Genomic DNA, 18,589 nt, shown 5'->3' on the forward strand with positions numbered 1-18,589 from the left:
GCTGGGGAAGTGGGTCTCTGAAGGCAGCTGACGCTGTTTGCTGTTGGATAGGCCGGGGCTGTGAGCCCTGCTGGGACATGGGGAGGGGCTCTGGGGATAGAAAACAGAGTCCAAGTCTTTGGTGAAACGGGAGAAAGGGCTAGAGACCCGGTACATGAGGCAGAGTAGCTGGGGGAGGAGCATCAGTGGCCTGAACCTCAGAAGGGGAGGGGTTTTAGGGGAGGGCAGGCGCGGGGTCTGGAAGGGGCGCCAGCAGGGGGAGCAGAATCCTGAGCCCCTACAATGATGTCTCTGTCCTGGGTCCACGCGGCTTCAAAGGAACAGCGTGCCTCCACTTCCTTCTGAACTTCTCTCAGGACTGGGCGCAACAGCAAGTATTAAGAACACGTGAGAAGCGGGCCACGGACCAGAAATCTCTAACTGCAGGCTGAGCTGAGCGAGGAGGGCTCTCCGCCAGTTCACCTCACCTGAGGCTGAAGAAAAACACCAAATGCACATACAACCTTATTGTGCTGCTTTTAATTACGAAAGATGTAAAATGATGCAGTATAAAACTTGGAAGCTACTTTATACAAATTCCAATCTTTAAATATTGTTTAACAAGGGACCTGGGAACTAGGATACTGGCGGGAAGTCTGATTAGTTGCTGTGATGGTTCCATCACGAAGCAGTGGAAGACACACGCTCGGAACCGTCTGTGCATGAATCAGAAGAGCCGATGAGAGGCGGAGTTGGAAATGTCTTCAAATATGCAAATGGACTGGAATATAGATTTCAGCTCGGGTAATATACAGTAGACTTAGGAGAAATGAAACAGGACAATGGAGAATTCATGTTGATCTTGACATCTTCAAAGTTTCTCCTGACACTGTATGTCCTGAAAACCACAAACGTACAGAAGGGAAAAATAGAAAATACAGATAGGTTTTTAGTGCTATGCTGTTTAACTGCTAGTAAATGAGAGTAGTACAACCATCGATTTCTTGTGAAAAACTAAATATTGAAAAATAGTTTACTCTGAAGTCTGCAGCCACTTCAGATGCCGAGGACCACGCCTGGTTTGTTGCAAAGGCAGCAGTGAGAAGGTCAGGGCGACCCCTGTCCATGGGTGTCCTTGACACCATGTAAGCAACGTGGGTTATATAATGCCCAAAACCTTTTCACAGGAAAAGATGGGACGGATGGACCTCAGGACAAATTGAATTCAGTGCTAAACCTTACTGTCATCATTATACTGCCCCAAACAAGTCACTTTTCCCAGGAGCCTCCATTTCCACGAGTCCCTGGCGAATGCCCAGGGGGAGCACACTTCGTCCTGTAGGTCTCGGGGTCTCCAACTGTAAGACTGCGCTGCTGTGCAAAGAGAGTTGGGACCCTGACACTAGTGATCCCCATGGGTAAGGCACTGTGTAAAAAGCAAATTATCCTGGAACCTCCATTTTTCAAAAAAAACCTCTCTTAACACATCAGCACTCCTCCCTGTCTGAAAGGCCAGATCAGATCTGGGGGTCTTTGACACAGGAAAGGCAGCCAGGATCTGGCTTCTTTTGGCACACTGGGGTGCTGTGTACGATGAAAGGCCCTTTTACTTTAACAAAAACTCACTGCCCTCTGAGATCGGGAAGTTTAACTGGGAATATGGCTTCGAAGGGGAGGCCAACTGCCTCTCCCTGAGCCAGAGCTCAGGCAGGGAGGACTCTGGTTTGACTTCCTAATTCAGTAGCAGGGGTTCAGGGTGAACGTGAGGCGGGAAGACTTGGGCTCCACAGTGAAGATGGAGCAGTGCACGGTCGAGGTTACTGGAAAGACTGGAGGGAAGGGATCCCCCTGAAGACAGAAGGAAATGGGACAAGGTCTGGAGAGGTTAACAGCCCAGGACCCTGTGACAGATCCCTCCGGCCACCAGGCACACGTGTCAGATTCAGACCCACAAGATGCAGCCTTGCTTCTTTGGGTGGGAGCAGTCTGGACCCTTCAGCAACACCCCTGGTGTCTCCTGGAAGGACACCGGCTGTCTGGGCAAAGGCTCCGGCATCTTCATCCCTCCTTCAGTGTGTCTGTCCTCTCTGTGCTGTCTACCCATGCCCGCATTCGGCCCTGTTGCCCACCCTCCTCCCCAGACGGCTTCCAAACCCACCCATCAGGTTTCTGGTCAAGGGCTGGCCTGGACTAAGTCAGAGGGGGCAGGTGGTGGTGGAAATATAGTAATACTGTTTTGTGCTAAGAAACTGATGACTAATGATGGTTTCATAAATTAGGCCTTCATTTTACTATAGACTATTTCTTCAACCTCAGAGAATGAATCTCTTCCTAACGCAATCGAGAGCAAAACCTGGGTCTGAGAGGGAAGATCTTTTGAGGTGGCCAGGACCCCTGAGGTCCCGGCAGGTGGGAGGCCTCAGTTTGCTGAGCCATTCTGGATGCACTCAGAAGACAGTTTCCACCTACCTGCATACTCTGGAGGAGAACAGGGCGTGCAGTCTAACCGTGGATTTGGTCACCTAGTGTTAAAAGCATATTAAAGTGCGTGCTTAACTTAACCACAGGCACAAGTGTTAGAAAAGCTGAAGCTCTGAGAAGATTTGGTAAGGAATAGGAACAGTGAAAGATTAGACTGCCTCACAGCAAAGCAGATTCATTCATTCGTGCATTCATTCACTCATTCACGTGTGCATTCAACGCACGGTTCTGCAGCACCTGCCCAGCGCCAGGCACTTGTTAGGTGCTAGGGGTTCGATGATGACTAAGGCACAGTCCCTGCCCTCAAAGAGCTTACGGTCTAGTGGGGTTACATGAACCACCTCCATTCCACAGAGAAACAGCTTCCCTTTGCTGCTGCGCAGCTGCTGGGTGGGCCCGATCCAGACCTCCAGCCACTCCCTCCAGCTGGTCTGTAGAGAGGGAAGCCTGTATGGTCCAGAACTTGTCTGGAGGACTTCGTGTGTCTCTGAGATACCTGCAGCCCCCTTTCTCTCTTCCCCAGCCTCCAAGAAGAAGCACCGTTCTCTTCAGGCTCATCTATTACCAGGGGATTTTTTTTTTTTTTTTTTTTTTCAGTGACTGAATAAAATAGTCTTCCTTTTCCTCTTGTCCATAGGAAAAGGGGTTCTGAAGCAGCAGAAAAGAGATTACAAACTGGGGTGGGGGGGGAAACAAATTAGAATTCAGTTTGCTTAACTCAAGTCTGTTCTTGGACTTGTGGTAAAAAGCCTTCTTCATGTTAGAATTGAGGCCTCTGAGAGAGCCCTGGCCCTCCGCTCTGCCCTGGAACATCCTGCCGCCGCTGAGGCACGACGGCCGGATCAGAGAAGGCATCGTGGGGCTGTGGTACCGTTGCTGGATGCTGAGCCAACTTCCGAAGGCCTGTGGCTCCTAACCGCCCCCCACTCCGGGTCCTTTCTTCAGTGTTGATTGAGATCAGTGGTTCTGAGCACTACACAAGGCTACTGAGGCCTCTTGTTATATTTTTACACATTGACCGATTAGATGACCAGTAAAAGATGTAACGGTTGTGGTGACGACCAATTCATCGGAAGCCCCAGAGCAGCCTGCCTGCAGCAACAGGACCTGTGCCGCAGGCCTGAGGGGCGGCGCCCAGCTCTGTGGTCTAGAATGAGCCACGGCGTCTGAGATGGGACCTCGTCTGAGAGCTGGGAGCCAAGGAATTGGTTCCTTCCGTGTCAGAAGCCCGAGATAACGAAAGCCCAGGGGTGTAGCTGGCTCCGTTCTATTCCGTTCTGTTTCAGCTGTTTCAGAAATAAGTCCTCCTGTTCCGTTCCCTTCTGCTCACAGTCGGTCAGCTCGAAACGTCTCTTCAATAGAGGGGTCGAGCAGGCCCAGGCTGGAATCACTTAACATGCTAAGTCCGTCCAGGCTCAGGGGTTCGATCTGGAGCTCTTCTTCCAATGGAAACGGAGTGTCCACGTTTAGGCTGACCTCGGGCATGCCTGCCAGAGCACTGCCGAGGTCTTTGAACAGGCTGGTGCTCGAGTCTTCTGGAAAGAGCAGCGGGAGGGGAAAACAATGCGGATTAGGAGGTGTGAGGGCCCAGGTCACTAAGAGGACACAAGTGATGACAACCCCCAAAACGCCGTTCCTGTCATCTTCCCAACCAGGACAGTCATCACCTGTGTCCCAACCACTCCTGGGCCTACGGTTTTGCTCCGGAATCTATGTTCTTTTCAGTCAGTCCCACAACTCCCAGTTTTGCAGGTTTTCTCCCTTGGAACAGTTGTCAATCACGGGAAATTAAGTAGTTCGGAAAAGGCTTGGGTCACCAGGCCCCTTCCCCACTGCCTCACAGTCTCTGGGGCTGGACACCTGCATCTCAGAAAGGTAAAGTTGAGCTGCTGGACTTTCATTTTCTGCTTTATATAATGTTATGTTGTTTAAACTATCTTACGGTGGTATCTGTAGAAACACAGTGAAATAAAAGAAGCAGCACTCACCTGTCAGGATGGTGTTTGGGAAATTCCCACAGTTGGAATACACGTTTGGTCTCAAATGAAAGGAGTCCTGTGGATCTCGGGGACCTTGCTGCACCAGGGGCACCTGGAAGCATCAAAGGTCACGTTGTAAGGGACGGTCTCTATTTCCAAGGACAGAACAGTGCAGTGTGCTCCCGGGGCAAAACCAGACGTGAACGCTGTCTTACAGCCCCTTCTCTCTAGGATCCCAGAGTGCCCGGCCGCTGCGACATCTGCTCAGGCAGGGGGTGCTGCGGTAGAGGAGGGGTCCCTGAGGGCCACACCTGTCCCTGTTTGCACACTGCCTGGCCCTCTATGCCAGCCCAGGAGACACCACTGGCCATGGTTTCTGCGGGCCCTCTGGTCTCAGCCACCTCCCCTGAGGCTCAGTACACAAAGGCCTCTGGAAACGACCACCTGTGGAGCCCTTCAAAGGCCCTGTCTGTAACCAAGGAAGTGATGGGCTCTTTTCCTCTTTGGTTTCTAGAAAAACGAGAAAGCAGAACCTTCTCCTTCTCTCACGCAGAGGGAGGAACCACAGGCAAGCCCCTCTCTGCAAGAAAGCCTCTGTGAGGATGGGTTAGAACTGGGACCTACTTTATTTATTTTTATTTTTTTGTTAATGAATATTTATTAACTATATAACCTTTGAGTACCAGAGAAACTCCAATATGTACAGAGCACCATGAAGTTCCCAGTTTCTGGGGCCTACTTTAGGTGCCGTTCCTGAAATTAATTTTTAAACCATTTAAAAAAATCTTTCAAAAGTAGGAGTTTCCATCATTTTTTCAGAAACACACTGACTCACCTAGACTCAAATGGCTTCTTTAGAAATTGGGGAGGCAAGGACTATTGGTTCTTACCACGAGGCTTCCCCATGGCCTATTCAGGAAACATCTGTCTTTATTTATTTTACTGTTATTATTATTATTATTAAGTTCTGGAAAGTGCTCTTTCTTCTCTCCATAATATATCCTGGAGCCCAAACCATAATTATTGAATACTATAAAATCTAGCGATATTTAAAAATGGTCTGTGTTAGGGAGAAACTAAAAAGAAAAAGAAAAAGGCTGAATGAAAGTACCTTCGGGATTGACCCCTGCCCCAGCCAGGACGAGCTCCCAGGAGGCCACACACTGTGCAGGGCACAGCAACTCAGGCCGAGGCAAAGCCCCTCCCTGGGTCTGAGTCTCCTCAACACGATAGATAGATCTGTGAATTGCTACGGTTCCTTTCAGCATCAGTGACTCTACAATTCTATGGCTAGAGTGTCATCACAAGTCTTCTACCACTTGTTCAAACAGGTCCTCTGCTGAGGCCTGACAGTTAAATAAGGCAGCCAGCACCAGCCTCTAGGGCTTGGGGCAGTGCCAGGCTCTCCTAGCCGCTGAGCACACCGGAGGTCAGAGAAGTGCAGTACCGAGTCTGTTTGGTGTGGGTTCCACGCACGGAAGAGGCCTGACTGTGGCAGTTCCTGCTCCGAGGAAGAGGCAGGCCCCGGCGACCACTCACCTGCTGAGTAAAGGCTGGGCCTGGCCTCATGGACTGCTGGTCAAAGCTCACATCTGGGAAGAAGTTGGTCAAAGATGAGCCCTTCAGGAAAGAAGGAGGGGACCATTTAGCTTGGAACTCGGGGCGACCTAAGCGTTCCCTCCTCCTGGTGTTCCCGGTGGGACTCACCTGGGCTGTGAGGAGCTGGAAGTCGGACTGGGGCAGCGACGGGGCTGCCTGGGGCTGCTGAGCAGCGGGCTCCTGGGCATGGGGCTGCTGCAGCAGAGGCTGGGGGAGGTCCTGGGGCGTGGGGTAAGGGGGCGGGGGTGACACTTGGGCTTGAGCTTCTGTGGGCAGGAAGGAGAGCGGGCTTCGATCTGAGGACACCATCTGAAAAACAAAGCCACCAACTACTTCGCTTCTGAGTTTCTAGTAGTAAGTCCTTTATGATTAGGAAATGTCAAAGTGAGGAAAAACCCTGAGATTTTCCTCACCCTGATAGTCTATACTATGCTCTTTGAGAAGCCCAGTTCTGTTCCTTCAAAGTATATCTCAAATCTCACTTCCCCACAAAACATTTTCCATTCAACGACAATTTCTATTGTCTTAAAAAACAAACAAAACAAAACCCAGCCAATTTAACCAGTTTCATCTCAGTTTTCTCAGTGAAAATCATGTTTGTTTTTTCACAGCCAAAACTTCTGGTTAAAAATGGAAGACTGAAAAAAGCATTTAGCTCTGCTGTCTCCCAAAACTCTCCTACAACCCCTAAAACAACATTAAACAACCATAAACATTAATAAACAACACTAAAACATAAACAACATGAAAGGATAAGTAACAACACGAGGACAAAGATAATGAGAAAGAAGGAAATGGCAACAAAGTTTGGAAAACGAAAAGCAGATGGACAAGTAGTAGCTGGCTGAGCAGAGCTGAGAAAGCCAAATGCTAAGCTGGCAGCGGGGAAAGTCAAGAGACACTCTGGTTTACATCACAGAATCCCTAAAGGGGTCTGGAACTGGGGCAGCAGGCAGCAGTGGGTGAAGATGGAGCTAAACCTGGAGGAGCTCGTGGGCAGCAGTTAGGCTCCAGAGCCCTTGCGTGGCGGGAGACTGAGGGCTGTGCTCTGGAGAGAGTACAGCTCAGGGTCTCTGGATGGGGTGCACCAGACCCTAGAAGGCGAGGCACTCCTGAAAACACAGGGCTTATGAGAAAGCCCAGTATCGCATCTTGAGTCCTCCACCTCTCTTTCCCAACTCAGCTCTCAGAGTGCTGGGATCCAGGCACATGCCAGGAGCAAGATCGGGATAGCATCCTTTGGGGATCTGACCAGGCTGGGAGAAAATCCAACTTATGACACCAGAGGTTCCCCAAGGAAATGGCTGAGCTAGATCACTCTACCATGAAGACCATACTCAACAAGCCCACCCACCTACACAAAGCTTCCAATCAGTTTTTGTGTGTGTGTGTCCTGTTCATAAACACGAGCAGGGTGCCAAGGATCACCAGACCATGAGGAAAGCATGTGAATGAAAGTCAGAGACCCAAGGAGACAAACTGAGAAAAGAAACTTGGAGAAGTCTATGTAGGAAGAAGTAGTCATGAAAAACAACATTATCATTATAATAGTTAGAGGTATTAAAAAATCCTTATCTGTTAGAAATATATATTAAACTATTTGTAATATGTACTTCTATATACATTTTTTTAAAGTAGGGATATGGAGGACTTCCCTGGTGGTCCAGTGGTTAAGACTCCACACTTCCAATGCAAGGGGCATGGGTTCGATCCCTGGTCGGGGAACTTAGACTCCACGTGCTGTGTGGCACAGCCAAAAAATATATACATATAAAAAAAAAAGTAGGGATATGGATAAAACAAGATTATAAAAATGTTGATGATTGTTGAGGCTAGATGATGGGTATAGAGGATTCATTATACTATGTTCTCTACTTCTATGCAATTTGGAAAATTCGTATTACAAAAAATAAAAATAAAAGAAACTGGAATAAAAATTACCACTAAAAACCTCAAAGAGATCAAAGATGATATGGCATTCATGGAATAAGTATGACACTATAAAAAAGGAACATTCAGAGAAGAAGAAGAAAAAAATTCTTGGCAATTTAAAAGTATGAGAGCAGACATGAAAACCTCAACATAAGGGTGGAAAATAATGGTGAGAAACTCTTCCAGAAAGAAGAGAAAAAAGACAGAGAGAGAAAAGAGGAGAGAAAAAATAAGGATGTTAGAGGAAAAGTACAGGACATCCAACATTCATACATTCAAGAGAAAACAGAGAAAACTGAAGAGAAGAAATCGTTGAAGAAATAATTAAGGAAAATTTCCCAGAAATGAAGGTAATGAGTTTGCAGATTGAAGAAACCCACCAAAGAGCCAGACTCATATCAAGCCTCATTATCTTGAAGTTTCAGAACACTAGGGACAAAAAGAAGATCCCACAAGCCTACCGAGGGGAAAAAAAAGGAGATTTAATTCAAAGTATTAAGAATCAGTATGGCATTGGATTTCTCAATAGCAACTCTAGAAACTAAAAGGCAATGGATTAATACCTTCAAAATTTCAAGAGAAAATTATTTCAAATTTGAATTCTATGCTTAGCCAATTATTAGTTAAATGGTGGGCAGAATGAAGACACGGTGAAGTCACGCCAGGTCACATGTACTCTTTCTTGTAAAGCTACTAAAGGATTCATTTTTAACTGTATTGAGAGGAGATCTACCCAACCCTGAGAGTTTGGGATTGAATAAGTAATACATACAGAGAAAAAAGTAAGACATTTATTAACTCCCAGGAGAAAAAGATGTTCATTTTGTTATTTCATAGTAAACTATGGTTCAACTCTGATTGCATTATTATAACCATGAAAACACTAAACACTGAGTATTGCTCTAATCAAAACTATAATAAACCACATTGTGAAGATGAGGAGGGTGAGTAGGAAATACATGTGGGGAGTGGGGAGTGAGGGGATTGGGGGAGTTGAAAGAGAACTAACCCCTAATCTTGCATGGTAGGATGTCATTAGATAGTACCTAACACTAAAAATCTAGAACAAAATAAGCATGAAATAATGCTGATATACCAAAGAGAGTAGCTAAAATGGTCAAAAGTAGCCATCTCCAGGCAGTGAGAAATATGGCTAGTCGGGGAGGGAGGGGAAGACAACTGTAATTTCACAACAAGCCCTTTAGAAGTATTTGACTTTTTAAATTATGTGCACGAATAACATTGATTTTTTAAAAAATATTTTAAAATATTAAGCAAACAAAAAATGAAAATATCTTTAAAAGGATGCTTTTTATCTCTCCTTAAAATGTAACTAGAAAGCAGGAGTAATATTTTTATATCCTATAAAATAATCTTGCAAAATAGAATTAAAGGCAATCCAATAACATGAAAATAACCATTAAAAAAAAATTATGAAATACCCTCTTACCCTCTCCCGAAAGGGATTACTCATATAATAAAGATCCCGTAGCTACTAATTGGTAAAGAGTGACTGAAAACTGGACCTGCTAACTCCTTCCGCTGTGCTCTGTCAACTCTTTCTTGCTAAATCATTACTCATTTAGAGTGAAGTGGTGAGTAAGTGATGCTATAATGTATCTAGGGAGTGACCAACAGGTTAAAAACATATTCATTCATGACGGCAGTAAGAGCCACCCTAAGAACTTAGAATAGAAACAAAGTCAACAAGTCAAAATAAGACCTTCCCACCCTAAATTTCTGTAACAGGCTTGTGACCTCAAAATGTGCCTCTTTCTAAACAGATTTATTTGGGTCCTTTTACAGAGATATGATCCTATTGTACCTAGTATTTCATCAACAATAGAAGTATTGTTGATGAAATCTGTTGTTGTAATTAGGGAAGAGGTCTAACCCAGTATCAAAGCTTCAGGAAGGTATTTAAATGTCTTCCTTGGCCTTCCTCTGTGGCTCAAAGTGCTCATAGAGTCAATTATTGATCTTCCATACCAAATTTAAAATCCCAACCTGTCTTTCCTTAGCTATTTCAGACATGCCTGGATTGCACCCTCTACACCTGACCCTTTCCTCCAGCTCCAACTTCACCAGAGTACTGCAAACTGTTCAGCATTTGCTTAAGAGCAATCAACACAACAAATCTGCTGTTGGAAAATCATTAGTGCATTCTGAACCATTTGATTTCGCACAGAACTGAGAACTGACTGCATTTCAGACCTCACAGTGCTCGGTGTGAGGACCTAATCCAATTCCTAACTGCTTCAGTCTGTTTCACTGTTCGTTTGCTTTTACCTGCGAGGCAGGATACGGCTTCAGTGGGCTGGTTGAAGAGAGCTGTCTGCTGAAACTTTGATGTGCTTCAGGGCCAGGAGAAAGCGTGAGAGGGCTGACGGGAGGCTGCCTACGCCGAGAGGGGCCGCTCAGGTTTGTGGTGGAAAGAGACGGGTTGCTAAGGGAGAAGAGACGGAGCGAAGGGTGAAGCGCAGAGGCGTTGGGAGCAGATGCCTGTGGGCGGCTGTTTAGGGAAGAGGAAAGCGCTGTCTTATTGAGCGTGGCCTGGATGGAGGGGTTGCTTCGAGAACTCTGCAGACCTAGAAGACAACACATTCACAAGTTACTTGTCATAATTTCAGACCAAATCTTCTGTTTTCCAAAGATTAAAGAAAACTCGACTTCCTACTACTTGTATTTGATGATGATTCTATATGAGAAGGAGCTCTGGGCAACTCTCCTACTGAAAATGGTACCAACGGCAAAGAAAAGGTACACTAAGGCTGAGAGGGACGAGGCCATCAAGATGAGGATGGCTTTTTCTCAAGAAGAAGACTGTGTAAACCACACTGGGAGAGCTGGACTAGGTAAGCGGGGTGGGGGCAGCAGAGGCGAATGTTCAGTGTACTCTGTTCCCACCCAAGGAACAGACCTCAGGGCTGGACAACCAATTCCGCGCAGGGCCCCTGGAAGCCTCTGTCCCAGGCGCACAGCCAGGACCCTCAGCTGCCTTCACTGAGCCTCGTGGCTCTCGGGGAGCTGCCTCACTGGGCCCGGCCCTTTAAACACCCTGAGCACAGCAGCTATGGGACACTCTCCCAGGTCTCCTGCCCCAGGGCTCCTTTCTCTTTGTTTTTCTGGCTCCTGAGAAGTTGTTCATCACAGTCTAATCCAATTCAGGGAAAAGGAAGCTTTTGTTGGTGCTTTGTTTTATTTGAAGGGGAGGGGTGTGAATTTTAGCAAGAGAAAGAGAGTTTGGGAAAGGCATTTCCATGACACATGCTGCAAGGGCACAAGCTCCAGGAGGCCAGGGACCCTGTCCTATGCCCTGCTGACTCTTTGGCACCTGGCCTGGGGCCTGACAGAGTGGCTTCACTCCATAAATGAATGCTGCTGCTGCTGCTGTGCATCTCAGCGGGCGATCCCCATTTTTCAGAGCTCGGCCTACTATTCCTGTACCAGCAGCTGGGGTGAGCAGAACTGGCTGTTGTTTCATGTCGGTAAAAAGTTAAGTATTAGATTAAAATTATGGAAATGAAGAAATGACAAAATAAAGCATTTTTAGCTGGCAAGTGATTTTTAAAAGGTAGGAACGATGTCTCTTCGACCGCTCAACTCCCCATGGAAAGGTCAGAGATGCAGCTGGCTCAGATAAGAATTAAAATTAGAGCTAAAGATATGAATTTAGACTTTTTAAAAACCCACCCATTCAGAAAGAAAGCACACACATCTTAAAAAATGTATGTGCAACCTTGCGTACCATGCATTTTTAAGGAGCGCATAGAAACTATAAAAACTTAAGCACTGGTTCTGACATATTCTGGACAAAATAATGCTTGTTTGAGGAAAATAAGAGCCAGCAATTAAACACAGGATTTTCAGCTGAAGCAGTGTCAAAGGCTGTACTGGAGAATGCCAGCTTCCCCAAAACCCAAGGGAGCTAAGTGCCAATGCTGCTTTACTCATGTGACCTTGGATGTCCTTGTTCAGAGACTTCACCAAGGTCACATAAGTAAAGCAGCAATATAATAAAATGACCCCAAAGACCCCAAAATAAAGATGGTCTCTGGGGTTTCCCTGGTGGCGCAGTGGTTAAGAATATACCTGCCATTGTAGGGGACACGGGTTCGAGCCCTGGTCCGGGAAGATACCACATGCCACGGAGCAGCTAAGCCCGTGCGCCACAACTACTGAGCCTGCGCTCTAGAGCCCGTGAGCCACAACTACTGAAACCTGTGTGCCTAGAGCCCGTGCTCCACAAGAGAAGCCACCGCAATGAGAAGCCCACACACCGCAGAGAAGAGTAGCCCCCGCTCGCCGCAACTAGAGGAAAACCCACGCGCGGCAATGAAGACCCAAATGCAGCCAAAATAACAACAAAAAAAGATGGTCTCTGAAATCAATTCTTCAAACCTAAAATTATGTAGCACAATGGCAGCATTGCTGTAATCATCAGAGAACCTTCCAGGTGACCACACTGACAGACCATCACTGAGGATCCTTTCTAAAGGAAATGGTCTACACCATCATTCCTAGACCCCTTACGGTCAGGGGCTGTAATACCTGTCCTAGACATTGACAAGAGTGTCCGTCAGGGTTCAAGCAAAAGTAGTCATGTTTCAACATGTGGTCTGAGCTGCAGGCACTCAAACTCATACAGTAACAGCCAAGTCACATTTTGGGTAGCTTTTTAGTACAGTTAGATGCTACATCTTTAAGCACTTCTGAAAATCTGAACCAATAATTTTGAACGTGTGGTAGATTTCTATTTAATATACATATCTATTAAGTATAAACATTTTCCTTGTATCCATTGTAAATTTTCTAAAATTCAAGATATTCTCTTTTGATATCCAATGGGAAGTTGGAGGGATCTAGAGAGATATTTGCAATGATTAAAGATCATCATATGTTGATAAGAGCTACAAACACTGTTCAGCTAACACAGAATAGAATGGACACTTATTCCTTGACTCTCAAATCTTATTCTCCAAGTCCCCGGGACACACAGGCTGGTGAAGACAATAAAGAATGAGGTTTCACAGAGCTCTCCAGAGCTCATCAAATCCAGCAGAAATAGAACCACCAAAGTGAAATGTCAGCAGGGTTGAGAGCTACAAGAGCTAGTGAGTTATTATCTCTAACTCAGATGCAGTCATTCTCATTCTATGATTTACTAACATGCCACCTGGCCAGGGACCACCTATGGTTAAGCCACCAGGCGACACAGACAAGGTCCTTATGGAGTGGGGAATACTTACCAGAAGAGCTTCTTATGCCCAGGTGAGTCATGGCAGCGGGAAGGTTGCCCACACTGTTCCCCACACTCATACTACCAAAGAGGTGGTCACTGGTGTCCAGGGAGGTGGGCAGGGGCGCTGAGTAGTGGAGGTTGGTTAGATCTGGCAATGACCCCCCAGTGTTCAGGGTTCCCAGAAAGGGTGAGAGGCCCATGTTTTGACCACTGTGTGGAAAAGCGCTGAAAAAAGAAAGATAAGTATTACTTTTTAAAATGCATTCCGCTGCTCTGGGGAATAGGACATGTATGATACTTTTCCTTGTTCAATAAAAGCAGTTGGTACCAAAGATCTAAGTCCTCGTGTAGACTCTGCCTCTCCCTTGTTCTGAAAACTTGCATCCTTGGCTTAACCTCTCTGAAGTGCGATTTGCTTACCTGGTATGTTGGACTAAGGATGCCCACGTTACAGGAATATTTTCCGAGATAAGAGTAGATTATTGATGCAAAAGTACTTTGAAAATTATAAAGCACTATATAAAATGTGAGGCACTGCTTTGTATTTATTCAGTTCCTTTTGCTACATTGCTAAATTATCTTTCCTACCAAAAAAAGTATCTCTGTATCAACCAGATGCCTTCCAAGATATATTTTTTTAATTACAGTTTTCATAAACTTTAAAGTGAGAAAGAGATGTGACCATTCCTTTGTCAGAATCTGTTGGGTGGTCACTCTGTGCCCAGGCACTGGGCTAAGTGCTGGAGGTGGGATGATGAATGAGCAGAGTGTGTGCAGGCCTGGAGCAAGAGTACAAATGGAGGCCTAGTACACCATCTAGTTTAAATTTTTTAAAGTTATAAATCAATAAATCTTTAAATTAATTATGTTCTATGTTTCTGTCTTGACAAATTGTACCTTTGTAATAGCCTGGAAGGCCAGATTCAAGTTTAGAATTCTCCGACTCCTTGGAGCTCCACACTAGAACGTGCAGAGAGGCAGACCCGACCCTCAGTCCACGCCACTGTCTCTCCCCCCAGTCCTGTTCTGCACTGCAGGGCACGCTTATGGATATCCCAAACTAGGGGCCAGCTCTGGCCAAGCTCCACATCCCCTGTGGCTCCTTGGACTCCTTACTCCACGGGAGCAGAGACCTCTGAAGTGTGGGTCCAGGGAGGGGCCGCGTGGCCCCGGGCTGAGGGGGCACTGCTCTTAGAGCTCACGGGCAGGCCGGAGACAGACCGGTAAGGCAAGCGATTGCAGTACGGCAGGAAGCTCGCTGGGCCAGGTCTGATACAAGTGACGCTGGGAACGCAGAAGCAGGAGCTGTGGTTGTGAGGATGGGTGGGGAAGGGAAGCCTTGACCAAGCACATGACCCTGTGCACATGGAACTGCAAGCAGCGCAGCATGGCCAAGGTGTCGGGGCAGAGTGGGGAACAGGGGACAGGAGATGAGGTGGGGGAGACAGGTAAGGGAGAAAACAAGGGCACGATGACATGCTGCTCTGAAGAGTCTGGGTCAGGGACGGCAGGAGACAGGGAGCCCAGGATTAAGCTGGAGCATCAGAATCACATTTTAGAAATGCCACTGTGGTTGCAGCGTGGAGGATGGCTTAAGGGGGCAGAAAGAGAGGCGCGGGGAACCAGTCAGAAGCACCTGTGTGGTTGAGGTCTGATCTAGGAAGAGAACAGAGAGGCTGAAGAGGAGGAGAATGGTTGGAGGAAGTGCCGTTAGCCAGGAATGGGACGGCGGGGAGAGATAATGAATTCGATTGAGGACACCGGACGCAATACAGCACACACCAGCAGAGCGCCTCCCAGGTGCCAGCCACTGGCATTAGGGCCTCAAGAGACTCGGACAGAGCAGGGAGAAAGAGCCATAAAGAAAACAACTTGCAACATAATACCATTCAGTAGTGCAGTAAGTCCCCTACATACGAACGAGTTCCGCCCTGAGAGCGCATTCATAAGTCCAATTTGTTTGTAAGTCCAACAAAGTTAGCCTAGATACCCAACTAGCACAACTGGCTATATACCACTGTTTTTACGCTTGCTTCCGGACATGCTGGGCTTGAAATAAAGACACTGTAGTACTGTACTCTATACAGTACTGTACAGTAAAGAACACAAAAGCACAACCACTTGTAGAGGATGCACACACGTGACCATGTACACCAGATACGTGAACTAACTTACGTGACTGGACATGTGAACGCACGTTCACATCTTTGAGAGTTTGCAACTTGAAGGTTCGTGTGTAGGGGACTTACTGTACAGTGACAGAACCTGATGGTATAAGGTATGGAGGGAATGACCAGCAGGCTGGAGGGGGCTTCCTGGAGGACGTCTGAACTGAGTTGGAAGGCTCGAGAATTCAGATGCTCTAAACAGGAAAATCATTTCAGGTAGAGTTCCCAGCACAGGCACGTGACTATATTGTATGCCCTAGGAACTTAGCTGCCACAGGAAGGTCAAGTTTAGGAGGGGTGGATATGATGGGAGATGGGCCTGGAGGAGGAGGCAGAAAGCACATGAGGCTTAAACTGACGCGTTGCTGACAAGAAGCCAGTGGAAGGTTGAGAGCAGGGAAAAGACATAATCATTCTTAGGACAGACTTGGGGGAGGGAGGACAGGGTGTGAGGAGCAGAGCCTGGAGGCAGAGAGGTGAGTTATGCTGCTGCTGAGAAGTCAAACAAGACATAATGAGAGCATGGAGGTGGAGAGACAGGGAGGGGTTCTGGAGATATTTAAGGAAGTACTCAAGAATGACTCCCGATTTTCTGCCATGGGGCCTGGTGGAACCACCCCTACCAGGACAGGGAACACAGAGGCACACCAGTAGACTGGGCATGAGGGTAGGTGGTGGGGTCAGACAACGAATTCTGTTTTAGACACTGAGTTTCTGTAATACGGGAGGACATGTCATGGGATGTGTCCTGAGGACAGCTCCATCGGAACAGTGGGGGTGGAAGCCCGGCCACAGAGGGCTGAGGAACAGACAAGCAGTGAGGGGGCCTCGAGAGTCAATACTCTTTCAGAAAGTGTGGCTGAGAATTCTGGAAATGAGAAGGAAGTAACTAAAAGGGAATGCAGGGTCACGGAAGGACTTTTTAGTGCAGAATCCTTAAGTATATTTAAACGCAGAGAGAAAACCTTGTAGAGAGGGAAAGGCTGAAAACGTAGAAGAGGGAAGGATAAGCAGGAGAGAGAGGCCTCAGGAAGGGTCAAGGACATGGGTGAGGTTATCAGTCTTGAACAGAGGGACACCTGTGTCCCTAAGACTAGAAACAAAAAAGGATGGCGAGGGGGGAAGTAGGGGCAGGAGGGAAGCTGAGCATTCATTCCTGATGGTCTCTCTTTTCTTAGTAAAAGTAGGACTGGGATAACTGTGGAGGCTTGAAAGAAATGGGGAAGCAGGAAAGGTGTCCGATTTGATGGATGAGGAAGAAGGATGATTTTGGTTGTAGAAAAACTGAATGTGATACTTTGTCTCTTGGATGGATGGTTAAAGTGTTAAGGCCAAGGACTAGGAAATAAAACTTGAGAACCCAGAGCTGCTTGCTATGAGGGCAGATGGGCTCTCTGACTGAGAGAAGAAAGCTCCATGGGTGCTTAGGTCGGAATGAAGGCAGGCGGAGGCGGGGGGAAGGCTGAACAGCATCTGGTGGCACAGAGCAAGGATGGAGAAGGTAACTGTGACAAACAAGACCCAGGTCGTCAGTGACATTCAAAGCAATTTCTCTCCAGTTGAGAGGAATACAAGTTGTAACTTTCCAAATATAGTTGCGACCTGCTGGAGTCATCTCTTGGATCTGATATAAGGCAGATTATGCTCTCCCTGGTTCAAAACCCTCTGATGATTCTGACCTTACTCTGAGTCAGGCTACACCAGCCTCCATACTCTGCAGGCATGCTCCCGCCTCAGGGTCTGTGCACTCAGGGTCTTGCTGTTCCCTCTGCCCTTCCCTCCCCTTCATCCAGGTTCTGGTGACATATCATCTTATCAGAAAGGCTCTCCCAGACCACCCATCATTGCCTCTCCCCTTACTGTGCTTTTCTTCACTGCATTTACCAACACATGACATATATTTATTTGCTTATTTGTTTTTGCCTATTTTGCTCCACAAGAGCATTAGCTCCTTGAAAGCAGAGACTTGATCTGTTTTGTTCACTGCTCTACCCCAGTGCCTAGAATTAGGGGGTCAATCAATACCTGAATGAATAGGAGTCACTGAATAGAATTCTATCTCTAACATAAGAACAAGAAAGCAACTTTCCTTATCTAAGAAACAGCTCCTTCAAGATTCTCGGGGGTGGGGACAAGGGGTTTAAAGTACCGTAGCCCCCTTCTGAAATGTAGGCCTTCTGGGCCTCCATCACTCATTTGTCTGAGGATTGAGCCAAAATGAGCTCTTGAGAAGAATCTCAGCCCTATCTGTGGGGACATCCTACACCTCTAGGGGTGCTGGTCTTCTCTCCAGGCATGCGTCCTGGCTGGCTTTTTGAATTTCCGATCATCTCGGCTCAGCAGGCTGTTAATTACATGCGTTCATATTTAATTAGCCAAAAAGAATGCCTGCACTCCAGCTACTGAGTATGGAGTGCCCTGAACTCACTGCAGTTAGATACCCAGAGAAGGCTTTACTGGGGGGAATGATAAATAGGATGGCCTGATGTAGATTTAGTTCCTCTGCAGACCCTCTGAAATGCGTGCTTGCACTCAGCTAGATCAGGCAAGGGTCCTGATTTCAAACCACATGATCTTGGCCCCGGAAAGAGTTGCTGCTTCTGAGCGGGTTTTGGTTCCAAGCCCGCGGGGCAGCCCTGAGGGATGCTGTGGTCAACAGCCCCAGGTGGCTCCCCCGGTGCTCTCGGGACACCGTTGTGCATCCCAAGGGCTCGGTCCTCTCTGCGGAAGACCCGCGCGAGAGTCACCCAGCGTCTGTGTCACTCAAGTGATGGCACTGATGGGCTCTTTCTTCGCGTCTTCACGGTGTCTTTCAACGTGTGGGTTTCCTTAACTGTCGTCTCCGTGTTCTTCCTTGGTCCCAATTTCCTCAAGAACGTCTTAATCTTTTAGTACTACACATATTTTTGAAAGCTGTCTCAAATCTTTCAGGGAGTAAAGTTGTATACTCCTAAATACGTTAATTAACTGTTCCATAGAAATTCTTTTTATATTGCAAATTTTCCTATTTATGCATCTTCCATTAGTTTAAAAAAATTGTGGTAAAACATAGATAACATAAAATTTATCCCTTTTAAGTGTACGGTTCTGTGGCATTCAGTACATTCGTACAAACTCTCTTAGTTAACTTCCGTGTCAGCAAGTTGCCAGGGGCCCACAGCTGCCAAAGGTGCGAGGCTGGTGGGCCCCTCTCAATGCGGGCACGCTTC

At 47.0% G+C, this 18,589-nt stretch overlaps 1 protein-coding gene across 3 annotated transcripts in view; it reads right to left on the reverse strand.

Annotated features, from left to right (window-relative positions):
- Positions 1–504: 504 nt before the first annotated feature.
- The window catches only part of CRTC3 (CREB regulated transcription coactivator 3), a 109,191-nt gene continuing 91,106 nt past the window's right edge, over positions 505–18,589 (reverse strand). For 2 of the 3 annotated variants that reach the window (XM_068558223.1, XM_068558209.1), the window contains 6 exons: positions 13,220–13,437; positions 10,260–10,558; positions 6,147–6,347; positions 5,979–6,059; positions 4,449–4,551; positions 505–3,995 (listed from right to left, as the gene is read on the reverse strand). In XM_068558223.1, coding sequence (XP_068414324.1) covers positions 3,787–3,995; positions 4,449–4,551; positions 5,979–6,059; positions 6,147–6,347; positions 10,260–10,558; positions 13,220–13,437 — 1,111 coding nt within the window. In that variant the 3' untranslated portion in view covers positions 505–3,786. The remainder of the gene's footprint in view (positions 3,996–4,448; positions 4,552–5,978; positions 6,060–6,146; positions 6,348–10,259; positions 10,559–13,219; positions 13,438–18,589) is intronic. The other variant, XM_068558216.1, reaches the window with a different exon arrangement.

Source organism: Eschrichtius robustus, chromosome 1 (genome assembly GCF_028021215.1).
Source record: "Eschrichtius robustus isolate mEscRob2 chromosome 1, mEscRob2.pri, whole genome shotgun sequence".
NCBI classification, from domain to species: Eukaryota; Metazoa; Chordata; class Mammalia; order Artiodactyla; family Eschrichtiidae; genus Eschrichtius; species Eschrichtius robustus.